Raw genomic sequence first — 25,333 nt, forward strand, 5'->3', positions numbered from 1 at the left:
TCGAGTAAATGGCAGCGGCAACATCCCGAAGGCGAGAGGTCAATCGTGTCATGGGTGTATCTGTGCCATGTGCAACTAGTTAGCACCGTGTATGTGTGTGTGTGTGGTCTGGATGTCCTGCAAAACCGTAATTAAAGGTAGCCAGGACTTGTAGCTCCTTAGCTCCTTCCCAGTTACTGCTGATATTTATTGTCCTAGCTGCATTTTCTGCTCTCTTATTGTCAGTGCAACTTGATGTTGTTGCTGCTGCTGTTGCTGCTGCTGCTGCTGCCTTTGCTTTTGCTGTTGCAGTTGCACAGTCAGTTTCTGCTCCTGTTTCTGTTGCTGCGAGTTGTTAGCAAAGCAATTAGCATGAGTTTGTTATTGCAACACACGGCAACGACGCCTTTTGCAGGGTCCTGGAGCCGGGAGCCGGGACCAGGAACAGGACGAAAGTCGCAGGCGACACCGGGCAACCGTGTCCGGCGACTGCTGAAACTTTTACACGGAACCTAAAGGGCCCGAGGGCAGCCCGGCAAATAAGAATTTAATTTATTTACTCTGCAGCGGGCAAAGTGTTGGCAAATGGCCATGTTGCCATTTAACACTCGGCAAACAAATCACGGTTTACTGAAACTTATGAACAGACAGATGCCTAAATTGAGGGTTCAGGTTCTCTGGCAAATGAATAACGAAATTATATCGATAGGGGGGGAAGTTTATGAGTATAAGAAATGAGTAAAAATGGAATAATATTAAGCGGTAGTTGGAACAAACTAAGTGCTTTTTGACTTTAATCAGCTTCCTATTTAATATGTTTAAAATAGGTTAAAGGCAATTGCAGTATAATATTTCTTTTAGCCAAATTTCAAGCCATGCTTATCATTTGACAATAAGTTTAAAAGAAATATAATCAAGTTTATCTTGAATGATAATTATCTTTATCTTTAGCATAATTTATTTGTATGCCATGCTAAAACATAAATTTATACTTAAGTTAATAGAATCTAACATTTTTAGAACTCGTAATTATATTATTTCTACCATAAACTCAACCCTTTAATTTACAAAATCTCTGTACAATAGACATTCAAATCGTTTGATCTTCTTTCAACCATTTTCCAATCAGTTTTCCCTACACCCAATGCCCTTTCAAATCGAGCTCTCCATTTTTTCTCAAGTCGTGGCTTAGATTTAGTGCGACTTTTGCAAACTCCCCAAGCCCCAAAAGTCTGAGCCATCTCATCACTTACTTTCTTCGGTGCGGTGCGGTGTAACCTTCGGCACCTTTTAAGCCGCTTGGCGTGTCCTTCAATGCCTCAAAAAAAAAAAAAAAATCCCCCATTCCCCGTGGCCTCCCAGCGGAATCTGTTGCTTTGTTATCCTGCGGTCCTCTTCTATTGCATTTTATTCACTCGACGGGGAGTTCCTCCTTTTCCCGCAAAGGATTTCGCTTGGCTGCATTTCCACTTGGGAGAGGGGAAGTTGGGTTTGATTTGGGGGTTTTGCTGCTCTTCGTGGATTATGCAAAAAGTTTTTCATTAATGTTGGATTTAGATATTTTTTCACGCTCTGTAGCTGTGTAACTTTCCCCCAATTCCCCCCTTTGGGCTCATGGTGAGCATTTTATATTTTTTTTACTTCAGTTAAGCTTCCTCGATTTGGTTCCCCCATTTCCTATGCTTTTCTATTTTTTGTCCCTGCGTTTTGGTTGTTGACAACGCAACTTTGGTCCCTGGATACGTTAACTTTTGTGCACCGCAGCTCAGTGCAATGAAAGTTGGCACCACAAAACACAGATACGTTTGGCTAGATAGATAGATAGACAGCCAGACAAACACTTAACAACAGAACACTAGAAGATGCCGCACAGCAAATTTGCTTTTCAAACGAACTGGCAAATGAAGAATGAATTAAGGAGCTGTGTTGCCTTGAAAATGCCAGCAGGATTTTTATTCTGACTGAATTTAGATCTCTACGGAGGAATATTTAAGGAATTTTGAGACCAGGCATTTTGCATATTAAATTAACAGAGTGGGGTTTTTTAAAAATAGAATAGAGGTAATATGGAATGGTATACGAAAATTGTTTTACCCTTTTCTTTATAATTAAAAACTAAGGAATTTGTAAAGGAAATGTAAGAAAATATTGCAAGATGGTAGATCAAGTAAAGATCAAGCCTGTAATATTTATTAGTTAGTTGATCTTAAAACATTATGTGATGAATGTAATGACTTCAAATTGTATTAACTTGCAATCAGTAACTATTCATTGTTAATCTAATATCTGATCTATACAAGGTATAAAATATGTTATGTTTTATTATTTATTCATAGCTTTCTCCCAGTGCTTTATCACATAACATTTTTGCTACAATATGGGTATTTTTTTGTATCATTGCAACATAACTTGGACTTTTTTTCTTTCCCTATACATTCATTTACACACATATATAAAAATATATATTTTATACATATATGTATTTTCTTTTTTGTATCTGGTTGGGCTTTAGTGGTTGTTTCTTTGGAGACACTTTTGCCGCTTTGCAGTGCAAATTGTTGGGTTTGCCGTTCTTTTCTTTCAGTTTTTGCAGTTTTATTCTTATGGCATTTTTTTTTGTGCGGTTTTTATTTGCTTTTGTGGTGTTTTTCGATTTGTCTGTCGGCGAAGCAAGGGGGTGCCCCAAAAAAGAGCTCACTCCACTCCGCGCCTTACCATTTATTTGAGTGTGTAAACTTTTGCTACTTGAATTTTTGTGGGATTTTCGTTTTTTTTTTTTGGGATTTTCCTGTGGCAATTTCACAGTTGGTTCTGCCATACCCCCCATGCCAACTTTGATAGTTTTGTCAAAAGTTTTTATTGCGATTTGTTGCAGCTGCAAGTCCAAGTCTTGTAAAAGTAATGCTCATCCAAGAAACGGGAAGAGGAAGCAAAAATGCGGGAATTCCCCAATTGATATTTTTGCGAGTAACCGAATGGGAATGAAGAAATGTTAAAGTTTATTTCAGGGTCTTTGCTGAACACGAGGTTGTGGGTTCGCTAAAGGGGATCTTCCTAGCTATAAATTTAAAGAGATTACCTAAATATTTGTTGAAATGATATATGCGAATTTTAACAAGTATTTATTTCCTTGCGGGGGAAATTGATTAGAATTTTGCAATGGGGTGAAGGAGTCGATGCCTATCCCCCAAATATATATTCCTGAACAGCATCAATAACCGCATCGATCATGGCTAAATGTAAACAATGAAAATGCATTATTTTAAATTGTTCCAGCACCCGCTCCCTCTCTCTCTCCCTCTCACTTATTCGCTATGTTTATCACTCTCTAATTATCTCTTGGGATGCCTCTTTCTCTGGAGGTATCTCTTACTCTCTCGCTCACACTTTCTCTGTTCTCTTCACTCGGGAACTATAAATAGAGGCACGCTAACGCCGCTGCCCTCAGTCTGTACGTGGCCTTTGTAGTGTAAACATCTGTGGTGATAGTGCTAGTGTTAGTGATAGTGATCTTCAACTTCAACTATGCCATCTGATCAAGGCATTGCAATTGGATGACCAGGAAGACGCTCACTTCGATGAAGTCATCAAAAGCATAACTCTACACTGGAAGAAATGACGACAGAGAGGATCACCGTGCTTCCTTTACTGCGGTAAGTATTAACCATGACAATTATTATTTATATATGTATATCCGCTGTGCTAGCTATGCATTTGTTATTAAACTAATTTCCTTATTATCATGGACCCCATTTCTTAATATCAATTTCAAAGGGGTTTTTCAAGCATAGCTTGACTTTGTTTGAGTATAATATATTTTATATTTATATATATATATTTTATATGTATATATTTTATTTTATTCTCTTTCAAAATATTCAAAATCTTTGAAGGCATATAAGAATTTCTTAAACTCAAGATATTTATATATATATATTTTTCTTGAACTGAATTTAAGAGCAGTTTAAAATATTTAAAATGAGGTAAATTATACTTAAAAACTATAAAGGGCGAATTGGTGGGGCGACATCACTTGTTACTCGTATCACAATTATCGATAACCACCACGTCCCCATAATTTGGAGGCGGTGTCTCCGGCCTGGCCGCTCCTCGTTCCACCACATCCGTGTAGAATCGGGTCGTGGAAGTTGGTGCCGGCGTGGTTGGCGTGACCGGCTCCCCCCGATCCCGACTGCTGAAGAGGTTGCTCCGACTCAACCGCCGGATGAGCGTGGCTGTATTCTGATTGATGGTCCGGTAGTACTGACTCCTTGCCGGTCGTCCAAATAGGCGGTTCACAAAGTTATCCTGCGGTCCGTATGGCTGCCGGACAATGGCGCGCGACGAGGAGCTATGGGGGCGCTGTGGATTCGAGCGCCTTGGATGACGTGACCGCTGCGGCGTCCAGGTGTGAATGGTGGGCAGGTTCTCCTGGGAGGGGTCCAGGGGGGCTAAATCAGACAAAATAATAACATTAAATCATCAAACTTGAATATATATTTCAATGGAGAAACAATCTCCATATGCAATCCTACCTGAATCCCCATCGGTCACCTCCTCGTTGCTCTTTTTCTTGCGCATCTCGCAGCAACTCTTGAGACATAGGGCAAAGGTGATGATAAAGATGACCATGCAAACGCCGGTGGCTCCACCCACAATGAAGGCCAGCTTAAGGTCATCCTCGTCGTAGGTGTGTGTGCGTTCCATGCTGTCGTCCAGCTTGGAATTTCCGCCAGCCAGGAGTTCGTGGCTCACACGCTCCAAACAGGTGCGGTAACGCAGGCACAGCTTCTCGCGACTTCCCTCACAAACGTCGCTGAGCGAGGACATCTGACCGTTGGCCTCCTCCTCATCGCTGCTGTCCTCCTCACTGGAGTCCAGTTCCCGCCAGATTTCCAGCACAGACTGAGGTCCCTGGGTACTGGGCTCCACATGCTCCATACGCTCGAACTTCATGGTGGCCGTCTCCTTGATTTCCACCAGTTCCGCCGATTGATTCGACTCCACCTGCTCCTCCTCCACGCAGTCGCTCATGAAGAGCGCCACTCCACGCTGCCTTAATCCGGTTGCCACTTTGGCCAAAGCCCGATCGCAATTGAAGGGATTTTCCTCCACATTTAGCGAGGCAAGATATCGAGGAGCATGGAAATCCCCAGGACTTAGAGTCAGCAGAAGGTTCTGGGCCAAGTCCAGTTGGCGTAGTTGGGGCAGGGCACTTAGGAGTACCAATCCCAATTGGTTTACCTGCGAATTGCGCAAATTGAGTGAGCGAAGCGAAGGACTCCTCAATATGGGACCACTGCCCAGGGTGGTCAGCTTATTGCCCTCCAGATTGAGGTGAATCAGTTGGCCATTAGCCTCCAGAATATGCTCATCGATCTGCTCCAGGCGGTTATAGGAAAGATCCAGATACCGAAGGCGATGCAGCTCCGCAAAGGCATCGCCATACAAGGTGCTAATGGCATTGTGGGCTAGGGTAAGGTTTAGCAGGTGAATGGTGGTCTAAGGGGTTACAAAAATATACTTAATAAATGCACATAAATAAATATAAAGGTATACAAATTATAAACCAAACAGGTGATTTTATAGACAAAACTAATCATAAAAGGATAGGTTTGAATTTGTTAAATAGTTTTCTTTAACTTAAATATTTTCGTTTGCTCTTATGAAGTATATATAAAAGGTTTAAAGATTTTTTAGCATGGTTTGTGATTAAAATTGCTATAAACTAAACACAATTTAATGCCTTAGAGCCTTAGGTAGTTTATTAATAAGAAATATTTGGTTTTTGCAATGAGTTCCATTGCTTTTATATAAACAGCCTTTGTGAGTAATGTTTTTATAAAAAGCCAGTGGTATTCAAAATGAATTAACTAGTCTTTGTCATAATTAAAAACGCCATTTAGCTTTTTTAAATGTATATAAACGATCTAATCGAACTATTTACATTTTCAATGAGCTCAAAGCTTATTTATTTATACACTTGCCTTGAAGGAGTCATCGTCAATGCTGGTTATATCATTGTAACTCAAATCCAACAATTCAACTGTCTTTGGCATTTCTATATTGGCGCTTATCAAGCGCTTGGCACTGAAAAATATATACAAAATATATATTATTAAATAATCAATAATAAATTCAAAGAAAAACAAGTACTTTTCCAAAGTACTCACCTGCATATTGCCCGATTGCGTTGGGCGTGGAGATCGCAGTGGCAAACGGTGGGACAGTACATTTGTAGCTGGGTCTTGCTCCTGCACACCTGAAGGAGGACGCAGAGCAGGAGACCCACGTAGAGCAGGATCTGCTTAAGACCCAACCACATCTTGGGCTTTACGATACATTGCAGAGCCATATGCTGGCCACGACCATAACTTTCTTCAACTGGAATTAATGATTCGTCATTTTCGAAGCGCTTGCTATGGCAACGCTCCGTAATTCTCGACTAACTGAACGTTGTCTCTCAGTTTGGGCCATGACTAACGGTTGAGCTACCTTCCAGTGATTGATTATATTAGTTTATTTCAAGTTTGGTTCATTAAATTAGTTACTTAATATTACATTTTCTTATTTTATTGGGTGTAAGAAAGGGTATTCTCTCTACTCTTTATGTAAAATATGTTAATAAATCCCTTTTTTCAATAACAAACCTATTAATTTTCATAAGCTGTTCTTTATTATTTTGTATTGCGTCAATTTTATAGAGATTTTAAACAAAACTCCATATAATTTATTAAGTTAAATATCAAACCTCTTAGTAAACTAATATGCCCTGCAAGAGTTGCCCTACACTTCCAAAGCTGATAAGATAAACCTCCTTGGCTTTTATCTTATCAACTGATGCGGCCACTTTATTCGTGGCCAGGTGAAAGAGCGTAAGTTTTTCGGTTTGAAGTTTCACTTGTTTGGAAAATGCAGAGCTATAAAATAGGTAACTGATAAGCTTTCATATCTTTCAGTACATATGAATTTCTATGCTGACATTTAAGTGAAAATGACCGAAAACTAAATAGAAAGTGTTGGAGAAAATTTTACCTTAAAAAAGGTAATTTTCCAGTTGCAAACTTATCATTAATCACTTGTTCTTTTAAGTGTTTATAATTTATATTGATAAGCGAATGGCTTACTTTGATTAGGACAAAGACAGCAAAAGAATATGCTGACAATTAGCTTTGACTAAATATACATATATACAAACCCTTAGCAACACATAATTTTAGATTAGAAAATTGTTTTAGAAATGAAATAAATTAAGAAGAATTTTTAGAATTTTAATATTTAAAAAAAAATACCTTTAACGAATGAATCAAACCTTTTCGCTGATAATAGGTTATGACATCCAATTACCTTTTTTAACAACCCTTAACAATCACTTCCGATTGATTCCAGATAAGATTACTAAAATTATATAGCATTTGTCATTTTGTAATGCTTCGCAAAATAAAATATTTATTGTAATACTTTACAATGGCACTGGGCACTTGTACATGGTATTGAGTCGATTGATATCGGTGGGACTCATAATCAAACGCTGTCCCATTAACTCTTGACCCTCTGGCTTAAGAGCCACAATGGTGGCCTTGCCATTCACCGAGAAAGCCATGGAACTGTAGTGCAAAATGCTGCCATAGTCATAGGACTGATCAAAGTCCCCCACATCATCGGCCTCGTATTTGACAAAGTTCTTCTCGTGACCCTCGGAGATGTTCTCCTCCACAATTTGGACGTATTCATCCCGATCCGGTGAGCACTGCTGATGGTGGAAGCCCAAGGTATGGAGGAGCTCGTGCTGAATGGTTCCCAGTTTAAAGCAACCCGCGTCCAGTTCTCCCGGCTTAAGTTTCACGGTTCGTTCACCTGGTTGATAGCCGACTTTGGAGCTACAACCCGAAGTGGAGGTTATCACAGAAACATAATCCTCGGCATCCTCAGCGGCAGGAACAAAGCGAATGCAGGAGGAACGTTCGATTAGTTTCATGCCAAACTCAATATAAGCCACATAGGGAGCATCTAAAAAGGTTTTAAAAACATATAAGAAATATTGTTCCACAGTTATATTTAGTATTCATACCAAACTCCTCGGAGATCCTATAGGGTACGGTTGCATTTGGCCACCGACGCGTCTCTGATAGTTGTCCGTTCCGTCCAAAGTCCACATCCATATCACCCTGGAAGTATCCAGCGGTCAGCTCGGGATCCGTTTCCTCATGGGGTTTATTATAGGGAGCTGAGAACACCACAGAGCAGAGAATGCCCAGCAGGGACAAGTGGGTCCAAGCAGCAATCATTTTCAACTGAATTAAATGGCATTAACTGTTAATAATTTGTTAATTATCGCAAAAGCGTGAGGCTATAAAACCACTTACTTGTCATTGATTACTGATAAGCGAGGGAATTGGGAAAACTGCAAAATCTAGAGGAGAATTGCTATCGCAATACCTTTAACAATTTTTTACCATTTTATTTTCTCTCTTAAAATTATTGATGCCAAGGTCAAAAGAAATCCAGGTCAATATCAAGTCAATTGTACACTGAGAATAGTGAACTATTAAATCGATAATGTTCCAAAAGAAAATAAAACTTGAGATGATTATTTTTTGCACAAGTCAAGTTGCGAACTAATAAAATGCTTGCATATTGTCCTTAACCAAAATTAATTATAAACATTTTTAATACATCAACCAATTATCCCAAACGATTAAACAAAAACCAACTGTATTTTTAGTCATGCATGTATTTATTTTTAAGTTTAAGTTTCAGTTGTACAATTGTACATATTATTGAGTCTCCTAATATCGACATCAGACATATCTATGCGTTGACCCATTACAAGCAATCCCAATGGATTTATGGGTACAATAGTGGGGAGACCATTTTTCGAAAATGCTTTGGGACCATAGTGCAAAACACTGCCATAATCATAGTTCTCACCATAGTTCCCAAAATTAGCGGCAGATCTTTTTTGAAAACTGCTTTCCCTACCCGTTTCGATATTATTTGTCATAATTACCACGTAACTATCACGATCCGGGGAGTTTTGCTGATGAGTGAATGACAAAATATGGAGTAGCTCGTGCATAATGACTGCTATCTTAAAGCAGCCTTGGTCTAATAGACTGGGTTTTAGATAAAGATTCCTTACACCAGTCGCATGGCCCAAGTGTGCGCTGCATCCGTCTGCCGACACAAGGACCGATAAAAATGTAGTCTCGTTAACAGCGGGCACAAAGCGAACACAGGAGACTTGCTCGATTTTTTGCATGGCTTGCACTATATAGTCAGCCAGAGGTGGTTCTGAAGAACAATATGGAATATAAATAATTTATATAATAGAAAAAGGAAGTTGTAACTCACCAAACTCCTCGGAGATCTTGTAGGGAACAATTGCATTGGGCCACTGACGGTCTGGGTTTAACATTCCAATCCGCTCCACGTCTAGGATTATATCACCCTCGAAATAACCATCATTCACCTCGGGATTCTTCTCCTCATACGAAGGATCGAGGGGAACTGAGAAGACCCCAAAACAGAGAGTGCACAAAAGGGACAAGTTAAACCACGAAGAAATCATTTTTGAATGCATTAGAAAGTGCAATTTTCCGAATTTATATACAATGCAGAGTCAATAAAATAAGTATTATTTCTCATTATTCGTGATAACAGTTAGCTTTGAAATGCAGTCATAACGTCAATGTGAGGTCAATGCCAAGGTAATCTCAAGGCCATATCAAAAGTGTGCAGTGTACATAAAAGAAATCAAAAATTATAAATTAATGGGTTCCTTTGTGATTATATCTTTATCACTAACACACTTTCATCATAAAAAACGTTAATTATAAAATAAAATAAATATTTAAGGAACAACTTTACAATGGAATTTGACATTTGTACATTGTATTGAGTCTATTGACATCCACTTCAGTCATGATCTTACGCTGACCCAAAAGGCTCTGACTTTTGGGACTTAGGGCCTTAATTGTTGGCTTTCCATTCGCCGAAAAGGCCTTGGGACCATAGTGCAAAATGCTGGCATAGTCGTAGGGCTGATCAAAGTTTTCCAGCTCAGAAGCATCATACTTGAGGAAGTACTTCTCCTTGCCCTCGATGATATTCTCCTCCAAGATCCTCACGTACTCATCACGATCCGGGGAGCACTGTTGATGCCGGAATCCCAGCGTGTGGAGTAACTCATGCTGGAGTACGCCCAGTCTGAAGCAGCGTATGTCCAGGTCACTAGGTATAAGCCTAAGGACTCGCACACCTGGTTGATAGCCCACCTGGGAGCTGCATCCATCCGTAGAGGTGATCACATGAACATAGTCCTTTGCATCCTTAGCAGCGGGCACAAAGCGAATGCAAGAGGAACGTTCGATGATTTTCATGGCCAGCTCTATGTGAGCCATTTGGTTAGACTCTTTTGCAGATAGAAATCATTAAATATAAATAAATAATTTGCACATATAATCTAAATGTCTTAGCTTACCAAACTCCTCAGAAATTCGGTAAGGGACTGTGGCATTCGGCCATCGGGTTGCAGGCGATACTTGTCCATTCCGTCCAAGTATAACATCCATATCGCCCTCGAAATATCCTGCAGTTAGCTCGGGATCCTGGTCCTCATTTGGAGTATCTAAGGGAGCTGGAATTACCCGAGGGCAGAGACAGCTCAAAAGGAACAACTGAATCCACAAAGAAATCATTTTCAACTGAGTTCTGAAACTTACAAAGCTTACAAATACTGAAACTTTTTATTGATTTCACTTAATCTAAACTGTAACTTCAATGCCACTTAATGTTTATAATCAAAATGGTATGGTAAGAAGGTTTATTTAAAAGTATCACAAAAGTATATAATTGAATATTTTAAGTCACAAATTGGAACTTAACTTTTGTTATGGTTGCTCAAAAATTGTATGACCTGGTTTTAGGCGCTCTTTACTAATCGTTACTGGCATTATCTCCTAAGAATATACTATGGAAATAAGAACTGTTATAATTACTTTTTCTGCAAGTGTCCAAGTTGATCGTTAACCAAGGCAGCTCGAGGCTACTTAGCAGCACAGCCTGCGCTTCCGTTCACTCAGAGTCACAGTTACAGTCACAGTTCCTGGCTCAGTTTGCATTCCAACTCCCATTTCCATTCGTGGCCAAGATGCAATGGCTGAAAATCCACTTGTCCTGGCTGTTGAAAACCCACTACTCCCCCCACCCACTTGCTACTTTTGCTTCCGCCCTCGGTTTGTTGGCTTTAATTTATGGCCAGGGCCAGCAGGAGACTGAGATTGCGACAAGGACACAGCGCCTTCTGTCAGTCAGTTGGAGGGAAGGGGCGTGGTCGTCACATCCGCTGCTTGTCAGGGGGTCCTGGCTGGGGACACTAAACTCCATCTCAGAGACCATCGAATGATCACCGCAATGTGCGGCGAAAAATGGAAACTTTTCACACACACACACATTCTCGGATTTTTCACTTTTCCAGCCAAACGCTGCTGGACCGTCGGAAATAGTTAACTTTTATGCGCATTTCAAATCGGAAAGTTTTGCATTCAAACTTTATTAAAATTGCGCTCGATGCCCGATGCCGGAGCCCGGTAGTCCAGCCAGAATCAGTTCAGGTCCTGGACAAAAATCCTTAGCGTTGATATTTTTTAGTTGTCTGCAATTGCCATCGCGAAGAGGTTCCTTTTCATTGTCTCAATGGCAGTCTGCAGTTTTTTCCAACCGGGATTAGGACACATTTTGTATAGTTTTAAAATGTTAAATTAGAACGAAATACCGTATAGGAAACTCTTTAAATTTTCTTGCAATTTTACTTGTGCCTGTGTTATGTCTGTGAACCATAAGTTATGCCACTATCTACAGACGCATTGAAAATTCGTAATTATCTCTCTGCAAATATTCTCTGACTTCTCTGACTTTATGGTAGTGCATTCCATCTTTCTCCATGTGGAAGGAAATTTTTGGGGTTTTTCGCTGCTGCACATTTGCATTGTTGTTTTGACTGCCGGCGCCTTTTTGTGGCTCTTTCCCCGGGATTCACTCTCTCTCCTCCCCTCACCCGTGCCCCCCAGCTGCCGCACTAATGACCGACATTGCTTCCTAATTACAAAAGTTTTCCATGCACTCGCTGCAAAAGGCGGGGAGAGCTGAATTGCTTGCCGAAAATGGCTTAAAAAAAAACAAACGAAGAGTTTAAAGTTTATTTTATTTCCTTTATTTAATGTTTGGGCGCTTAAAGTTGAGCTTTTCATTTGGTTTTTAGTGGCCTTAACTAACGACTCCATTAACCCAAGGCAGCCACAATACACATGTTTGGTCAGTAGAGAAAAAAGCTGTACAGTAGGAAAAATTAAAGGAGATATAATAAACAGAAATAAAATCTAGATGGGGATTGCCTTATCTTATTAAATAGAGGAATAGCATTGATTTTAGGTCACAATATCACCAACAAATGAATTTCTAAAGCTTCAAAAATGTAGCGTGCAACCTTATAGTTCGTCGGGGTTGGTGAGGATCTGGGCTGCTGGGGCACGCTTTATTTTTCCGGCTCTAGCTCGTCGGCTTTGGGGGTGGAGGTCTTGCTCACCCAGATCTCGGACAACGACTACACATTATTATTACAAAGACTAGAATTGAGCGTGCTGCGACAAAATAAAAGCTAGAACAAAACCGGAAGAAATGATAAACAAAATTCACACAACATAAAGAAGACAGAAGAAAAGCGGAAGTGGAGAGAAGAGAAGACAGAGAGAAAATCTATACAATGCAGAGACACAGATGTTGTTGTGCTCGCTTTGTGCCCACCCAACCTACGATCACCTGCCGCAAGAGCATGGCTCTGGTGATCCCTTCAGGACCCTACGACCGTGGAGTCATCCTACGAGTCGGTATATACCGGTTTTTAAGCTAACATGATTTTTTAAATTAAAACAGGTTTAATGAAATTAATTCAATACTTAAAGCTAACAAAGATAAATATAAGCTAAAATTAAAATATATAAAATTAAGGAGGTGCATAGATGTACATATATGTGTTTAAAAATTGTGCACAAAATTCAAAAGAGATAATTTTTCTTAAAAGTTTAAATCAAATTTAAATTGTATTATTAAATGTTCGTTTACTTCATGTTTTCTCTTTTCTATTATCTATTAAAATAAATTTACTTCAACTCTTTAGTTCATTTCAATTTCAATTTCAATTGTTGCATTAGCTTATGGAGATTTTATTTTTGTATATTTTAAATCAAATCATTTTAAATTGTTTAAGTTTTCAAGTATTTTTCTTTTTTTTTCAATTGCATGTTTTCATTCGAATGGCTTTTTTTTTTTAGACTCACTCAATTTTCCATCGGCGAAGATCGATCTCCCTCGAAGCTTTTCTCTGGAAAGAAGGGGTTAAAGTCCGAATGGCCCTATTTTTCTTATATTATTGTTCTTTTTGCTATGCAACAATGGAACTTAATTTGAAGTAAAAATAAAGGTGTAAAAATTAAATTAAAAAAACTAAATTAATAATAAATTAAATTAAAATATTGGAAATTCAGCATAAATTTTCGTTATTCGGCTTCATTAAATTCACGGCTAGACGCAAGCAGATCGAGAGCATAATTCGAGCATAAGTTTTTAAATTCAAAGGCCAATATTAACAAATGTTTTGGGCCATTAATCACATTGTCTTTGTTAGAGCAAATTGTTCGCACAAAACTCAGAAGAAAAAGTAACCAAAATGGGCTTTAAGGGTAAAACCCTATTTAAAATTATTCTTCACTTGCATGAGGAGGAGGTTAGAACACAGGGGTCAGGTCAAGGTTAACCCGCGAGGTTAGCAAAATTTTCACAAAAAAGAATTAATCGCTTTTCCCGACACGAAGCTGGCCAAGAGATGAGTTGCGCATCCGCGCTGTTGGCCTGATTTTTCCTGGGGATCGGCTCCTCCTGCGCTGGTTGTAGCTTCTCTACTTCATCCCCTCAGGTTAGGGGTACCCCTTGCCTAGGGACTTGACTCTTTACTGCAGGGCCCAATCTGTAAATTTTTCCATTCAAACAGTAAGCACTGCCTTTAACAAACACTTCATTTTCATAATTACCCGCTGGCTTGAGCCCTGGTAACAAAGTTAAGGGATTTTCCCTTGGCGAAAGGTCTTGTCGACCTTTGGCCCTGGCCGTGCGTCGACGCTGCTTTGCTGCCTCCAATTTTCTAGTTTTCCTAACCTGGGCAACAAAAAGGTTACTCACTGTGCCCCACAAATTTGGCACTTCTCTACTCACTTTTTCTGCGAAGCTTTCAGCGGCCACTTCAACTTTTAGTTTACGCGATTCACTGCCACTGTCTGATTTATTGATAATTACGAGCACCCGACACGTCTATGCTCTTCTAGACCTTGATTTAAAAAGACCTCCCACGGAAACGGAAAGTCGGCTTGAAAAAATTTCCTAATTGGCAAATGCGCTCTTCTTCGTCTTCAGAGCAAATGTAAATTCTCTGTTAAATATGCCAAAACGCGTTTTAATTAAATGCAGCTCTACATTACGGCACGTGCAAGCTTGCTCAAAGCTTTCTTACGTAGTCGCTTGACCACCTTTACGTGATCGCCAACACTGGCGAAGCTAGACTTAGGCTTCACATAAAGCGTAGCATCCTTCTAGGCTGATTTCCGTGGCAGGGTCTTCAGTCGCCACTACAAAAGCCCCCCGGTAACATCTGGCTAGGGTATACATGCCACTGGTACCCTAGACTGATGCCGACTGAAGCCAGATCATTGGCGAATATCTTTCGCGTGATATGTGCCTACGGGTTTTCCTTGCAAGTCTTCTAACTCGTAGTAGGCGCTTCCTAATTTCTTTCGCACTCTTGCTTTCACGAAAGAAGGTCCAAATTTAGCATTATATCCGGTCTGGAAACTGCTTTGTTTAAAATTTCTTCTAAACACTTCTTGTCCCACTGCATAAGACACAACTCGAGATCTAAGATTGTATTTCTTTTCGTTCTCGGAGTGTTTCTCCAGCATTCGCTTACATGCTTTCTCCCGCACAACGTCAAACGAGTCTTGACGACTTAACTTTAAGGATCGATCATCCAAAAGGTTGAGCTTCCTCAGCAAAGAGTATGTGGACCCGGAGTTGACCATATGCTGCCCAAAAACCATGTAATAGGGTGTAGTACCCAGGCTTGAATGCACGGACGATCTTAGTGCGCAACTGATCCTATTTAGGTGTTCGTCCCAGTCCTTTTGGTCAGACCTCAAATACGCTCTAATTGCAGCGATGACGGACCTGTTAACGCGCTCGGAGGCGTTAGCCTGAGGCGAATGTACTGCCGTCAGTGTATGCGTAACAGTATATTGCTGCATCAACTTTTGAAATGCATGCGACCGGAATTGAGACCCATTGTCTGAAACAATCGTTTCAGGAGTACCAAACGACATAAATAAGTCTCCTTCGAGATACTTTATAACGACACTGGAGTCGATCTTTCTTACGGGCTTTAGAAAAACGTACTTAGAAAAATGATCAAGCACGATGAAAATACCTATATTTCCACCTCTAGATCGGGGATAAGGTCCGAGAAAATCTATGAATAAGCGTTGGAAAAATCGTTGGCTTTCTGGTGCTTTCCCTAACGGTGGTCGCAAAACATAATTTGGTGCTTTCGTTGTTTTGCACACTTCACAAGCATTGATGTAGGCTTTGACATCTGCCACGAGTCCTGGCCAAAAATAATACCGCCTGACTCTCTCAATTGTCTTGTGTATTCCGCCATGAGCAGACAACGAGCTATCGTGAGCTCGAGAAAGTATCTCAGGCACCAGTTCCTTAGGCACCCACAGCTTCCAAGCATATTCGTCGTGCACTTGCTCTCCTGTCAAATGCTCTGCCTTTCGATAAACATATCCGCTATCCGCCCTGAGATCAGGAAAATTTGCCTGATTTCCACTCACTTTTTGAACGAGCTGCGTATATTCCTCTGATTTAAAACGATCGGAATTAAGATCCACAAGGAATCCTTCCCGCAAGTCTATTGCCGCCATCACGTCTTCGTTCACCCGAGACAAGGAGTCGGGAACTACGTTAAGCGAACCTTTGCGATGCTCAATCTCAAAATTATACCTTTGCAAGGCCAAAGCCCATCGAGCTAAACGCGAATTTAGGTCATGATTAGACATTAACCATTTTAATGAAGCATGATCGGTTATTATTTTGAATTTATGTCCTTCAACGTAAGCCCTAAAACTCTTAAGAGCTACGATTGCTGCTAGACATTCTTGCTCAGTGACTGTGTAGTTCCTTTGCGCCTTATTTAATTTCTTCGAAATGAAGGCAATAGGACGCTCGTCTCCTTCTTCAGAAACTTGCACCAACACAGCTCCTACTCCGGTTTTGCTAGCATCGCAATGTATAGCGAAAGGTTTGGAGAAGTCGGGGCTACATAAAACTGGAGCCTCGCTAAGACATTGTTTTAGTTCCTCAAACGATTTTATTGCCGCCTCAGTCAAACTAAATCTTCTTTTTGTAGTCATCAGATCTGTTAACGGGGCAGAAAGAGATGCAAAATTTGGAACGAACTTGCGATACCATCCACACAGACCCATAAAGCTTCGCAAGCTGCGCAAAGTTGTAGGCAATGGGAAATTCCTAATTGCTGCAACCTTATCAGGGTCAGTTCGAATCCCACCATCGCCGATTATATGGCCCAAATATCGAACCCTCAGCATGCAGAAGTGACTTTTGCCAATATTGATCGTCAAACCTGCACGCCTCAAGTGTAACGCAACTTCTCTTAACACTTCTAAGTGTCTCTCAAAGCTAGATGACACTACCAAGAGATCATCTAGGTAAATGAAAACCTCGTTCCTAAGATGAGCTGGCACTATTTTGTCCATCAACCGAGACATTGTACTAGTAGCGTTGCACAGCCCGAACGGCATTACTTTAAACTGATAGAGCGGTCTACCAGGAACAGTGAACGCTGTCTTGTCGCGCGAAGCCACGTCTAAAGGCACTTGCCAATAAGCGTCCTTTAGATCAAGACTAGTTATATATTCAGCCTTCGGCAAGCGACTCAGAATGCCACTAATTTGAGGTAAAGGATATGCATCCTTTTCGGTGAAACTGTTCACCTTGCGACAGTCCAAACAAATTCTAACCTTTCCAGGCTTCGTAACCATAACGATTGGAGAAGACCATGCACTGTCGGACTCCTCTATTACCCCAAGCTGCAACATCCTGTCAATTTCGGCATACATTGCCTTTTCTATGGCCGGCGAGACAGGGAAATGGCGTTGTTTAATTGGTTTTGCATTGCCCACGTCAATGGAATGGGATATGAGATTGGTCCTACCGAGTCCTTCCTGACTAAATGATGGAAAACAATTCACAACATTCGCCAACTTGGCTTTATTTATATCGGACAATTGATGCTGGTCAGCTTTGTCCTTGCAGTCAGTCTCCGTTGCGTCTAATTCGGAAATAAACAAATTCCTGGGAAGAAGATCGTAAAGTTTCCAAAAATCTATCCCAAGATACAAATCCTGCTTCAGTGAGGGCACTATGTAAATTTTCACCAGTTTCTTTACGTCGGCGTACTCAACATCCGCCTGGAAATACCCTAGTATCTGCTGTGATCGGCCATCAGCCGTAGTAGCATTGCTGTTAATTGCTTTGTAATCCCCTTGGGATATTACCTCACGAGCTAAGTTTCCTCCAACACAACTTATTGATGCGCCGGAGTCTAACAGGCCATAAACTACTCGACCTAACATATTAATTGGCAAAAAGGGTCGAGGATCTTTTGGTCCTGTCGGTAGAGAGCTTATGTACTCGATGCCAATTCTACATTGTTTAACATTTTGCCAGAATGATTTTATACGAGTAGAATTGCGAGACCTGTGTTGTTGTACATCCTGTAATTTAAAGTTATCCTCCGGTAAAATTATTTCTCTTAAGTCCGAGATTTTGCTATGTAGCAAGGGACTAGCAGGTAGTTGTTGAATGTCAGGGAAAGGGAGTTGTGCAACCTCAGCTGCATCTTCTATTCTTCGGTCATCGTGGCTTGGTTCCGTGAGGCACTCGAAGTCTTCTGTCTGAATTGCGACTTCGACATGCCGGCTTTGGAGTTTTTTGAACACTTACTGCAACTTGGCTTGTAAGTATTTGCAGCTCCACAACCGTAACAAAATACTCTTCTCTCCGAAACGCAATCTTGATATCGGTGGCCTTCTTTGCGACAATTCCAGCACAACAAAGAAAACGCTTCGACGTCGCCATCAGTTTCAGGTTCGGAATCTATCTGAGCCTCATATTCCTGACCAAACTCTGACACTTCCCTTCTAAACGGAGTGCTTCGCGCGTAGCCACTGGACCGCTTAACATCGGCTAAAAAGGCTTCGCGCCTGCGACAAATCTCTCTTAACTCCGAAACTGAATTAATTTGAATATTTAAAATTTCATGTCTAATCTCTGGCCGCAAATTGTTTCTCAGAACCCGAATTAACTTATTCGATGTCCAGGGATGTTCCAGCTGATCGACTAATGCAGTAATGGTATCATAAAAACAATCGAACGATTCGTTCGGCTTTTGTTTAGTGTTTCTAACTAATTCTTCGATATCGCCATCGTCTCTGCTCTGCCGAAACTGAAGGCGCAAAGCTGAACAGAAACTGTCCCAATTAATTTCTCCATGAGCTTTATGGTATCGCCAGTAAAACTCGTTTGCTTTGCCTTCAAATAGGACACTAGCGTGTTTGCACAGCAAAGAGAAATTGTTGCCTAAAGTCTCCCGAGTCAATGTATCAACTCTGTAAATAAAATTGTCTACAGATACTCCTGTGCCCGAAAATTTGATTTTCCATCCGTTCAGGATATGCACGACTTTATCTGGTCGGTTTGCTAAGTCGGAGGAAGTGCTTCTTTGAGAAGCGGGAGAACCAGGAGCCAAGAGGACTTGTCTTGATTCGCTTCTGGATTCATTTCTAGATCCGCCCCTAACATCATCGTTTCCCAGCGACCGCTGTGAAGAATGCTCACTCTGAGCACTGTCCATACCTCGACTTGAATTAGCTAACGCCCTGGTGATACAATCTGTTACGGAATTTTGAATTAAATCGGTCATCCTCTCTGAAAGCGTAGCCAGTAACCTTCGCTCCATAGCCAGTAAAGTAATAGCATTAGCCGTCAAAACGCTTGAATTGTTGACCCCACTTGTGTTCGTTTGTGAACTTTGTCCTGAGGTTGAAGCTGTATTATCCAATGCTTGCTGAGAAACTGTATCTAACGGCTGCCGTTTCTTCGAGCCACTTCGGGTTTGCCTGTCAGATCCCTCTATAGGCTTTGAGATAGCTGGTCTACAAGATACTTTGCACACCGGACATTGTGCGCTATCCTTCCAGTGAGCTTCTATGCATCGCTTGTGAAACTCGTGTTGGCATGAGGTTACAAAGACCTCGGCAGTGTTTATATCTGCCTTACATATCGGACAATTATAGCTTGGGCTTGATTCAGCCCCCCTTTCTGGAGAGCGGTCTAACCCCATCGTTCTCAAGAAAATCTCAACAATAAAAAATACGAATTAAATTCGACAAATGAGATCTTGTTCCGATAGCGGTTTTCTTGCTGCAATCGAATTCTCAGAACCCTCTGCTTCTTTGCGATAAATATAGCCAACATGTTTAAATAAATTAAGCCAAAAAATATAGAAAATTATGAGATGAAATATCGTGAATAAATCAAGAATAAAGTAATCAAATTGTATTTACCGAACTCTAGATGTCACACGTATCGAAGGGTCATTTTAAATTGATTTTCTCAGAAGTTGAAAGATTGGAAAAATAAAAGATTTTTGATTAGGTTCAAGACCTATTCAGAACAAGGGAAGCGATACTTATTTATTTCGAATTCGGACATCGAATAGTTCGGAAACACGTTCGCATGTATTCCAGAATACGATCTAAAAAAATAAAGCTTCAAGAAAAGATTAGAAAGAAAGTTAAAGAAAGCTGTAAAATACTTTTCCAGGATATGGCACTACTCGAAAGAAATGCCAGAATTTTCCATAGAGTTGTGTTTAAAGTCGAGACTAGTTTCATGACTTAGTGCTATAAAATTGGGACAGAAAATGCTCTTTGTATTGCCCTCTCTGTTTTCCTCAATTTAACGGCACCTTGTCACTTCCTCTCAATGTAGGAAAATCTTTTGTTTCCCTTTAAGTCTGGCCAGTTGGAAATACTAATATTTATCACAACTGTTTTCCAAGACTATTTAAGACAAAACAAAAAAATTTAACCCCAGTTTGAAGAAGTTGAAAGCTAGTTTAAATTAACTAAAATAGAAAGAATTTATTTCTGGACAGTTACAAATACTAATATTCAAAAGCTGTTATCCAAGAATTAATAAAACGAAATTGTTGTATAAATTACAAGAGAGAGTTAAAGTAGAATGTGTTGAATTTGTCTATCCGCGAGTCTTAATAAAAAAATAATTTTTTTTACTAAGGCTCCACACGTTTGGGCGCCACTTTTCTTAATAATAATAATGAATTATAACTGTAGCGTGCAACCTTATAGTTCGTCGGGGTTGGTGAGGATCTGGGCTGCTGGGGCACGCTTTATTTTTCCGGCTCTAGCTCGTCGGCTTTGGGGGTGGAGGTCTTGCTCACCCAGATCTCGGACAACGACTACACATTATTATTACAAAGACTAGAATTGAGCGTGCTGCGACAAAATAAAAGCTAGAACAAAACCGGAAGAAATGATAAACAAAATTCACACAACATAAAGAAGACAGAAGAAAAGCGGAAGTGGAGAGAAGAGAAGACAGAGAGAAAATCTATACAATGCAGAGACACAGATGTTGTTGTGCTCGCTTTGTGCCCACCCAACCTACGATCACCTGCCGCAAGAGCATGGCTCTGGTGATCCCTTCAGGACCCTACGACCGTGGAGTCATCCTACGAGTCGGTATATACCGGTTTTTAAGCTAACATGATTTTTTAAATTAAAACAGGTTTAATGAAATTAATTCAATACTTAAAGCTAACAAAGATAAATATAAGCTAAAATTAAAATATATAAAATTAAGGAGGTGCATAGATGTACATATATGTGTTTAAAAATTGTGCACAAAATTCAAAAGAGATAATTTTTCTTAAAAGTTTAAATCAAATTTAAATTGTATTATTAAATGTTCGTTTACTTCATGTTTTCTCTTTTCTATTATCTATTAAAATAAATTTACTTCAACTCTTTAGTTCATTTCAATTTCAATTTCAATTGTTGCATTAGCTTATGGAGATTTTATTTTCGTATATTTTAAATCAAATCATTTTAAATTGTTTAAGTTTTCAAGTATTTTTCTTTTTTTTTCAATTGCATGTTTTCATTCGAATGGCTTTTTTTTTTTTAGACTCACTCAATTTTCCATCGGCGAAGATCGATCTCCCTCGAAGCTTTTCTCTGGAAAAAAGGGGTTAAAGTCCGAATGGCCCTATTTTTCTTATATTATTGTTCTTTTTGCTATGCAACAATGGAACTTAATTTGAAGTAAAAATAAAGGTGTAAAAATTAAATTAAAAAAACTAAATTAATAATAAATTAAATTAAAATATTGGAAATTCAGCATAAATTTTCGTTATTCGGCTTCATTAAATTCACGGCTAGACGCAAGCAGATCGAGAGCATAATTCGAGCATAAGTTTTTAAATTCAAAGGCCAATATTAACAAATGTTTTGGGCCATTAATCACATTGTCTTTGTTAGAGCAAATTGTTCGCACAAAACTCAGAAGAAAAAGTAACCAAAATGGGCTTTAAGGGTAAAACCCTATTTAAAATTATTCTTCACTTGCATGAGGAGGAGGTTAGAACACAGGGGTCAGGTCAAGGTTAACCCGCGAGGTTAGCAAAATTTTCACAAAAAAGAATTAATCGCTTTTCCCGACACGAAGCTGGCCAAGAGATGAGTTGCGCATCCGCGCTGTTGGCCTGATTTTTCCTGGGGATCGGCTCCTCCTGCGCTGGTTGTAGCTTCTCTACTTCATCCCCTCAGGTTAGGGGTACCCCTTGCCTAGGGACTTGACTCTTTACTGCAGGGCCCAATCTGTAAATTTTTCCATTCAAACAGTAAGCACTGCCTTTAACAAACACTTCATTTTCATAATTACCCGCTGGCTTGAGCCCTGGTAACAAAGTTAAGGGATTTTCCCTTGGCGAAAGGTCTTGTCGACCTTTGGCCCTGGCCGTGCGTCGACGCTGCTTTGCTGCCTCCAATTTTCTAGTTTTCCTAACCTGGGCAACAAAAAGGTTACTCACTGTGCCCCACAAATTTGGCACTTCTCTACTCACTTTTTCTGCGAAGCTTTCAGCGGCCACTTCAACTTTTAGTTTACGCGATTCACTGCCACTGTCTGATTTATTGATAATTACGAGCACCCGACACGTCTATGCTCTTCTAGACCTTGATTTAAAAAGACCTCCCACGGAAACGGAAAGTCGGCTTGAAAAAATTTCCTAATTGGCAAATGCGCTCTTCTTCGTCTTCAGAGCAAATGTAAATTCTCTGTTAAATATGCCAAAACGCGTTTTAATTAAATGCAGCTCTACATTACGGCACGTGCAAGCTTGCTCAAAGCTTTCTTACGTAGTCGCTTGACCACCTTTACGTGATCGCCAACACTGGCGAAGCTAGACTTAGGCTTCACATAAAGCGTAGCATCCTTCTAGGCTGATTTCCGTGGCAGGGTCTTCAGTCGCCACTACAAAAATATCATTAAATTTTTCATGGATTTATCTATCGTTCTTGTATATTTCTTATACTTATCTTTACCTTTCTTTGCTAGATTTTATTTGAAAGGAATCAATTTCCAATTATTTTCTTGTATAAAATTTCGTTTTGTGTATAAGAGGAAACCAGAAAAATGTTGTGCACAGCCCGTGGACGAAGAGCTCTCAGTACATTCCGGCTGCACATATGTCATGTGACACATGCTGACCCGGGAACTGGCCCAATCCCGAACTGAAGCCCTCTGCTTTGGTCCTTCTCCCTCACCCACATATGTCCTTCTGCCCATGGGCCGCACTTAATGATAAACAATGCTTGCGGTCAGTTTAACATGCCGCGCTATTACCCTGCCACACGTCCTTCGTCCTTTCGGCCGACGAGTACTTCTAACCAGAGGACAATTTACACGCTGAAACTGAACGACAGCGGGCTATGGTCTTTGGTCTTTTGAGGGGGTTGGACTAATTGATACCTCTACTCTATGGGGGAAAAGGTAATATGAACCAGGAAATGATCAAGGATTTTTTTGGGGTATTTTCTTTTAATTATAGAAAGTGTTAATAGGATAATTTAGGGAAATTATTTGATATTTATTTGGTGATTTTAATTGATAAAGTTTTAAGAGCGAGTTCTACTTATGAGGTAAAAACAAGAACCTATATATTAAACAATTAATAACAATTGTATTTCTAATCGAATCAGTTCGAATTAACTTAGACAAAGTCCAAGAGCAAGTCCTAGAATCCCCCAATTGTGTGTTTTTTCTGACCCAAGTATAACTAGCAAAAGCAAGGATAAGGGGAAGCGACAAAAACAGCATGCTTAAAAGAGCAGTAAATGAGAATTTATCCACTTGCTGACCAACGAGAGACCCCGTTTGCCCCCCTTTTTAGTCCTTTTCCCGTTACCATTCGCATTCGCAGACAGCGGCTGCAAAAAAACCAGAGGAACGAGTAGAACTGGCGGACACACGCACATCGTAAAGTTTTAATCGGATGTTGTCCAGCTTTACATGACGCCATCTACTGGCTTAGAGTGCAATATCCTGTGGCACGCGATACCATCGAGCAGAAGAAGAGTTGGGTGGCAGGAACAAAGGACACACGGACAACGGACAGCGGACAGAGCAGACGGGGGAGCTGTGGAAAGGATATAGTGAAACGGATGAGGGCGCCACCCTTGTTTATGCGAAACGCCTGGGCAAAACGCTTCTAGCCCCCTTTTGCTTTTTGACGGCATTTGGCACTGCCACGCACAAGGATGCCCAAGGACTAGAGAGAGACAGAGAGCAATTCCATCTATGGGATACAAAGCCGGCACAGTTTCGGGATACAGCTACAGATACAGATACCAAGTCTAAAGCCAAAGCAACAGCCGCTACAAAGGCTTAAAAAGCGCTCAACACGGAAAAAATCTAAACGGTGAAGAAAGAGTTTCTTCACTAAGACGAATAAGAAAGTCCCTAAAAATTATTTAAAGAAAATATATACATAAAAGACTTTGATTAGATTAGAAGTACTACCATAGAAAACTATGATTTTGTTCTAAACATTATTATTTATTAGGTTAAGGGACAAGCACCATTCCCTCATGATATTTATCATTCAGGACTCTCACCTCATCTTGGCTTAAAACTTTAGACTTGCAGACAGGCAGAGTGCAGGCCGGGTGGCAAACTTCATAAACAATACATGGTATCCTTCCACCAAAAGTGCATACAAAATGGCAGTGAAATGTGTGGCTCCTGTTGTTTTCTGGACTTTGGTCAGCCGCTTGGCTAGACGCACACTTGGCTGGATGGCTAGCTGGCTGGCTGGCCAGGATGTGCTGAGGGACACACACCAAACCACGAGCGAAGCAACGAACCTCGTTGTCATTGTCGTGACAGGAAATTAAGATGAATGTGGCGAGCAAACTGCAGTTTCTACGCCACAGTGGCAGCTCCTAGCAGTCCTCGCAGTCCTGTAGTCCTACAGTCCTTTATTTCCTTTACTTGCCTTTTTTTTGCTCCACTGTTGTGGCCCTGCTGCTCCTGCTGCCTTATTGTCGTTTTTCTATTCGGTTAGACAAGGGAGAGACAGACGGCTGCCTCTTAAAATATTCATAACACAAACTGTTGCCACTATCTCCCCGTCCCGGCCAGGATTGTGCAGCAGGATGCGGAGGAGTGTCCTGGACAAATGGCAAACGCTGGGAGTAATCCGGGGAAAAGCTGCAGGAGCGTGCAAAAGTTGCGCGTCTGAATTAATTGATTTTTATGAATTTGTTAAGTGAGTTTTTCATGCACCAGCAGAGAGTTCATGGCTGGAAAATTGTCATCCATGAACAGAAAGAGAGTGCAAAAATGTGTCGGTCTTTAACCGGGTTATGTCAGATATTTATTTCCAGGATAATTATTAGCATAGACATTTTTTCAGGTTTTTTTTTTAAGCATTTACAATCATTGTGTCTATGAATGTAATATAAATAAATATTATCGCGTTTTCTGATTATTCAATGCAATTGATTGTAAATAATAATACATTTGTTGATATAACACTTCTTTTACTGAAATGCAAATGGTTAAATATGGAATAATTTATGAT

The 25,333-nt window shown here is 40.3% G+C and overlaps 4 protein-coding genes and 2 long non-coding RNA genes across 7 annotated transcripts; all 6 read right to left on the reverse strand.

The window, feature by feature from the left end:
• Positions 1–3,849: 3,849 nt before the first annotated feature.
• LOC110182371 (uncharacterized) lies at positions 3,850–6,437 on the reverse strand. Its single transcript, XM_020950412.2, has 4 exons — positions 6,153–6,437; positions 5,967–6,069; positions 4,515–5,481; positions 3,850–4,430 (listed from the first exon to the last, which is right to left on the reverse strand). The coding sequence occupies exons 1-4, from the start codon at positions 6,332–6,334 to the stop codon at positions 4,009–4,011; spliced, it is 1,674 nt and encodes a 557-aa protein (XP_020806071.2). The 5' UTR covers positions 6,335–6,437; the 3' UTR covers positions 3,850–4,008.
• A 956-nt stretch (positions 6,438–7,393) lies between these two features.
• Positions 7,394–8,482, reverse strand: LOC110182380 (seminal metalloprotease 1). 2 transcript variants are annotated; one of them, XM_020950422.2, is made up of 3 exons: positions 8,346–8,482; positions 8,051–8,273; positions 7,394–7,989 (listed from the first exon to the last, which is right to left on the reverse strand). In XM_020950422.2, the coding sequence occupies exons 2-3, from the start codon at positions 8,265–8,267 to the stop codon at positions 7,442–7,444; spliced, it is 765 nt and encodes a 254-aa protein (XP_020806081.2). In that variant the 5' UTR covers positions 8,268–8,273; positions 8,346–8,482; the 3' UTR covers positions 7,394–7,441. The 2 variants fall into 2 exon arrangements, with proteins under 2 accessions (XP_020806081.2, XP_086687113.1); XM_086830987.1 differs by having other exon boundaries at positions 8,051–8,292.
• A 214-nt stretch (positions 8,483–8,696) lies between these two features.
• LOC110182350 (seminal metalloprotease 1-like) lies at positions 8,697–9,550 on the reverse strand. The gene is made up of 2 exons (XM_020950390.2): positions 9,334–9,550; positions 8,697–9,273 (listed from the first exon to the last, which is right to left on the reverse strand). Exons 1-2 carry the CDS (start codon positions 9,548–9,550, stop codon positions 8,729–8,731), a joined length of 762 nt encoding a protein of 253 aa, XP_020806049.2. The 3' UTR covers positions 8,697–8,728.
• A 5-nt stretch (positions 9,551–9,555) lies between these two features.
• On the reverse strand, positions 9,556–10,711 carry LOC110182395 (seminal metalloprotease 1-like). The gene is made up of 2 exons (XM_020950435.2): positions 10,463–10,711; positions 9,556–10,393 (listed from the first exon to the last, which is right to left on the reverse strand). The coding sequence occupies exons 1-2, from the start codon at positions 10,677–10,679 to the stop codon at positions 9,846–9,848; spliced, it is 765 nt and encodes a 254-aa protein (XP_020806094.1). The 5' UTR covers positions 10,680–10,711; the 3' UTR covers positions 9,556–9,845.
• Positions 10,712–12,894: 2,183 nt separating this feature from the next.
• LOC147644020 (uncharacterized) lies at positions 12,895–14,454 on the reverse strand. The gene is made up of 3 exons (XR_015271232.1): positions 14,248–14,454; positions 14,067–14,190; positions 12,895–14,002 (listed from the first exon to the last, which is right to left on the reverse strand). It is a non-coding gene; the product is annotated as an uncharacterized LOC147644020 (long non-coding RNA).
• A 7,025-nt stretch (positions 14,455–21,479) lies between these two features.
• On the reverse strand, positions 21,480–22,565 carry LOC147644021 (uncharacterized). The gene is made up of 3 exons (XR_015271233.1): positions 22,313–22,565; positions 22,132–22,255; positions 21,480–22,067 (listed from the first exon to the last, which is right to left on the reverse strand). It is a non-coding gene; the product is annotated as an uncharacterized LOC147644021 (long non-coding RNA).
• Positions 22,566–25,333: the final 2,768 nt, after the last annotated feature.

This window comes from Drosophila serrata, unplaced genomic scaffold, assembly GCF_035046125.1.
Source record: "Drosophila serrata isolate PLE 108 unplaced genomic scaffold, ASM3504612v1 contig_240, whole genome shotgun sequence".
NCBI classification, from domain to species: Eukaryota; Metazoa; Arthropoda; class Insecta; order Diptera; family Drosophilidae; genus Drosophila; species Drosophila serrata.

Bases quoted from the DNA above. Each gene is read 5' to 3' on its own strand.
- LOC110182371 (XM_020950412.2), bottom strand. From the start codon at position 6,334: ATGGCTCTGCAATGTATCGTAAAGCCCAAGATGTGGTTGGGTCTTAAG. The intron at 5,482-5,966 runs GCAAGTGTATAA...GTAACCCCTTAG, and splicing joins TTGACGATGACTCCTTCAAG to ACCACCATTCACCTGCTAAA. The intron at 4,431-4,514 runs GTAGGATTGCAT...TGTCTGATTTAG, and splicing joins GGTGACCGATGGGGATTCAG to CCCCCCTGGACCCCTCCCAG.
- LOC110182380 (XM_020950422.2), bottom strand. From the start codon at position 8,267: ATGATTGCTGCTTGGACCCACTTGTCCCTGCTGGGCATTCTCTGCTCT. The intron at 7,990-8,050 runs GTATGAATACTA...AAACCTTTTTAG, and splicing joins TAGGATCTCCGAGGAGTTTG to ATGCTCCCTATGTGGCTTAT.
- LOC110182350 (XM_020950390.2), bottom strand. From the start codon at position 9,550: ATGATTTCTTCGTGGTTTAACTTGTCCCTTTTGTGCACTCTCTGTTTT. The intron at 9,274-9,333 runs GTGAGTTACAAC...ATTGTTCTTCAG, and splicing joins CAAGATCTCCGAGGAGTTTG to AACCACCTCTGGCTGACTAT.
- LOC110182395 (XM_020950435.2), bottom strand. From the start codon at position 10,679: ATGATTTCTTTGTGGATTCAGTTGTTCCTTTTGAGCTGTCTCTGCCCT. The intron at 10,394-10,462 runs GTAAGCTAAGAC...TATCTGCAAAAG, and splicing joins CCGAATTTCTGAGGAGTTTG to AGTCTAACCAAATGGCTCAC.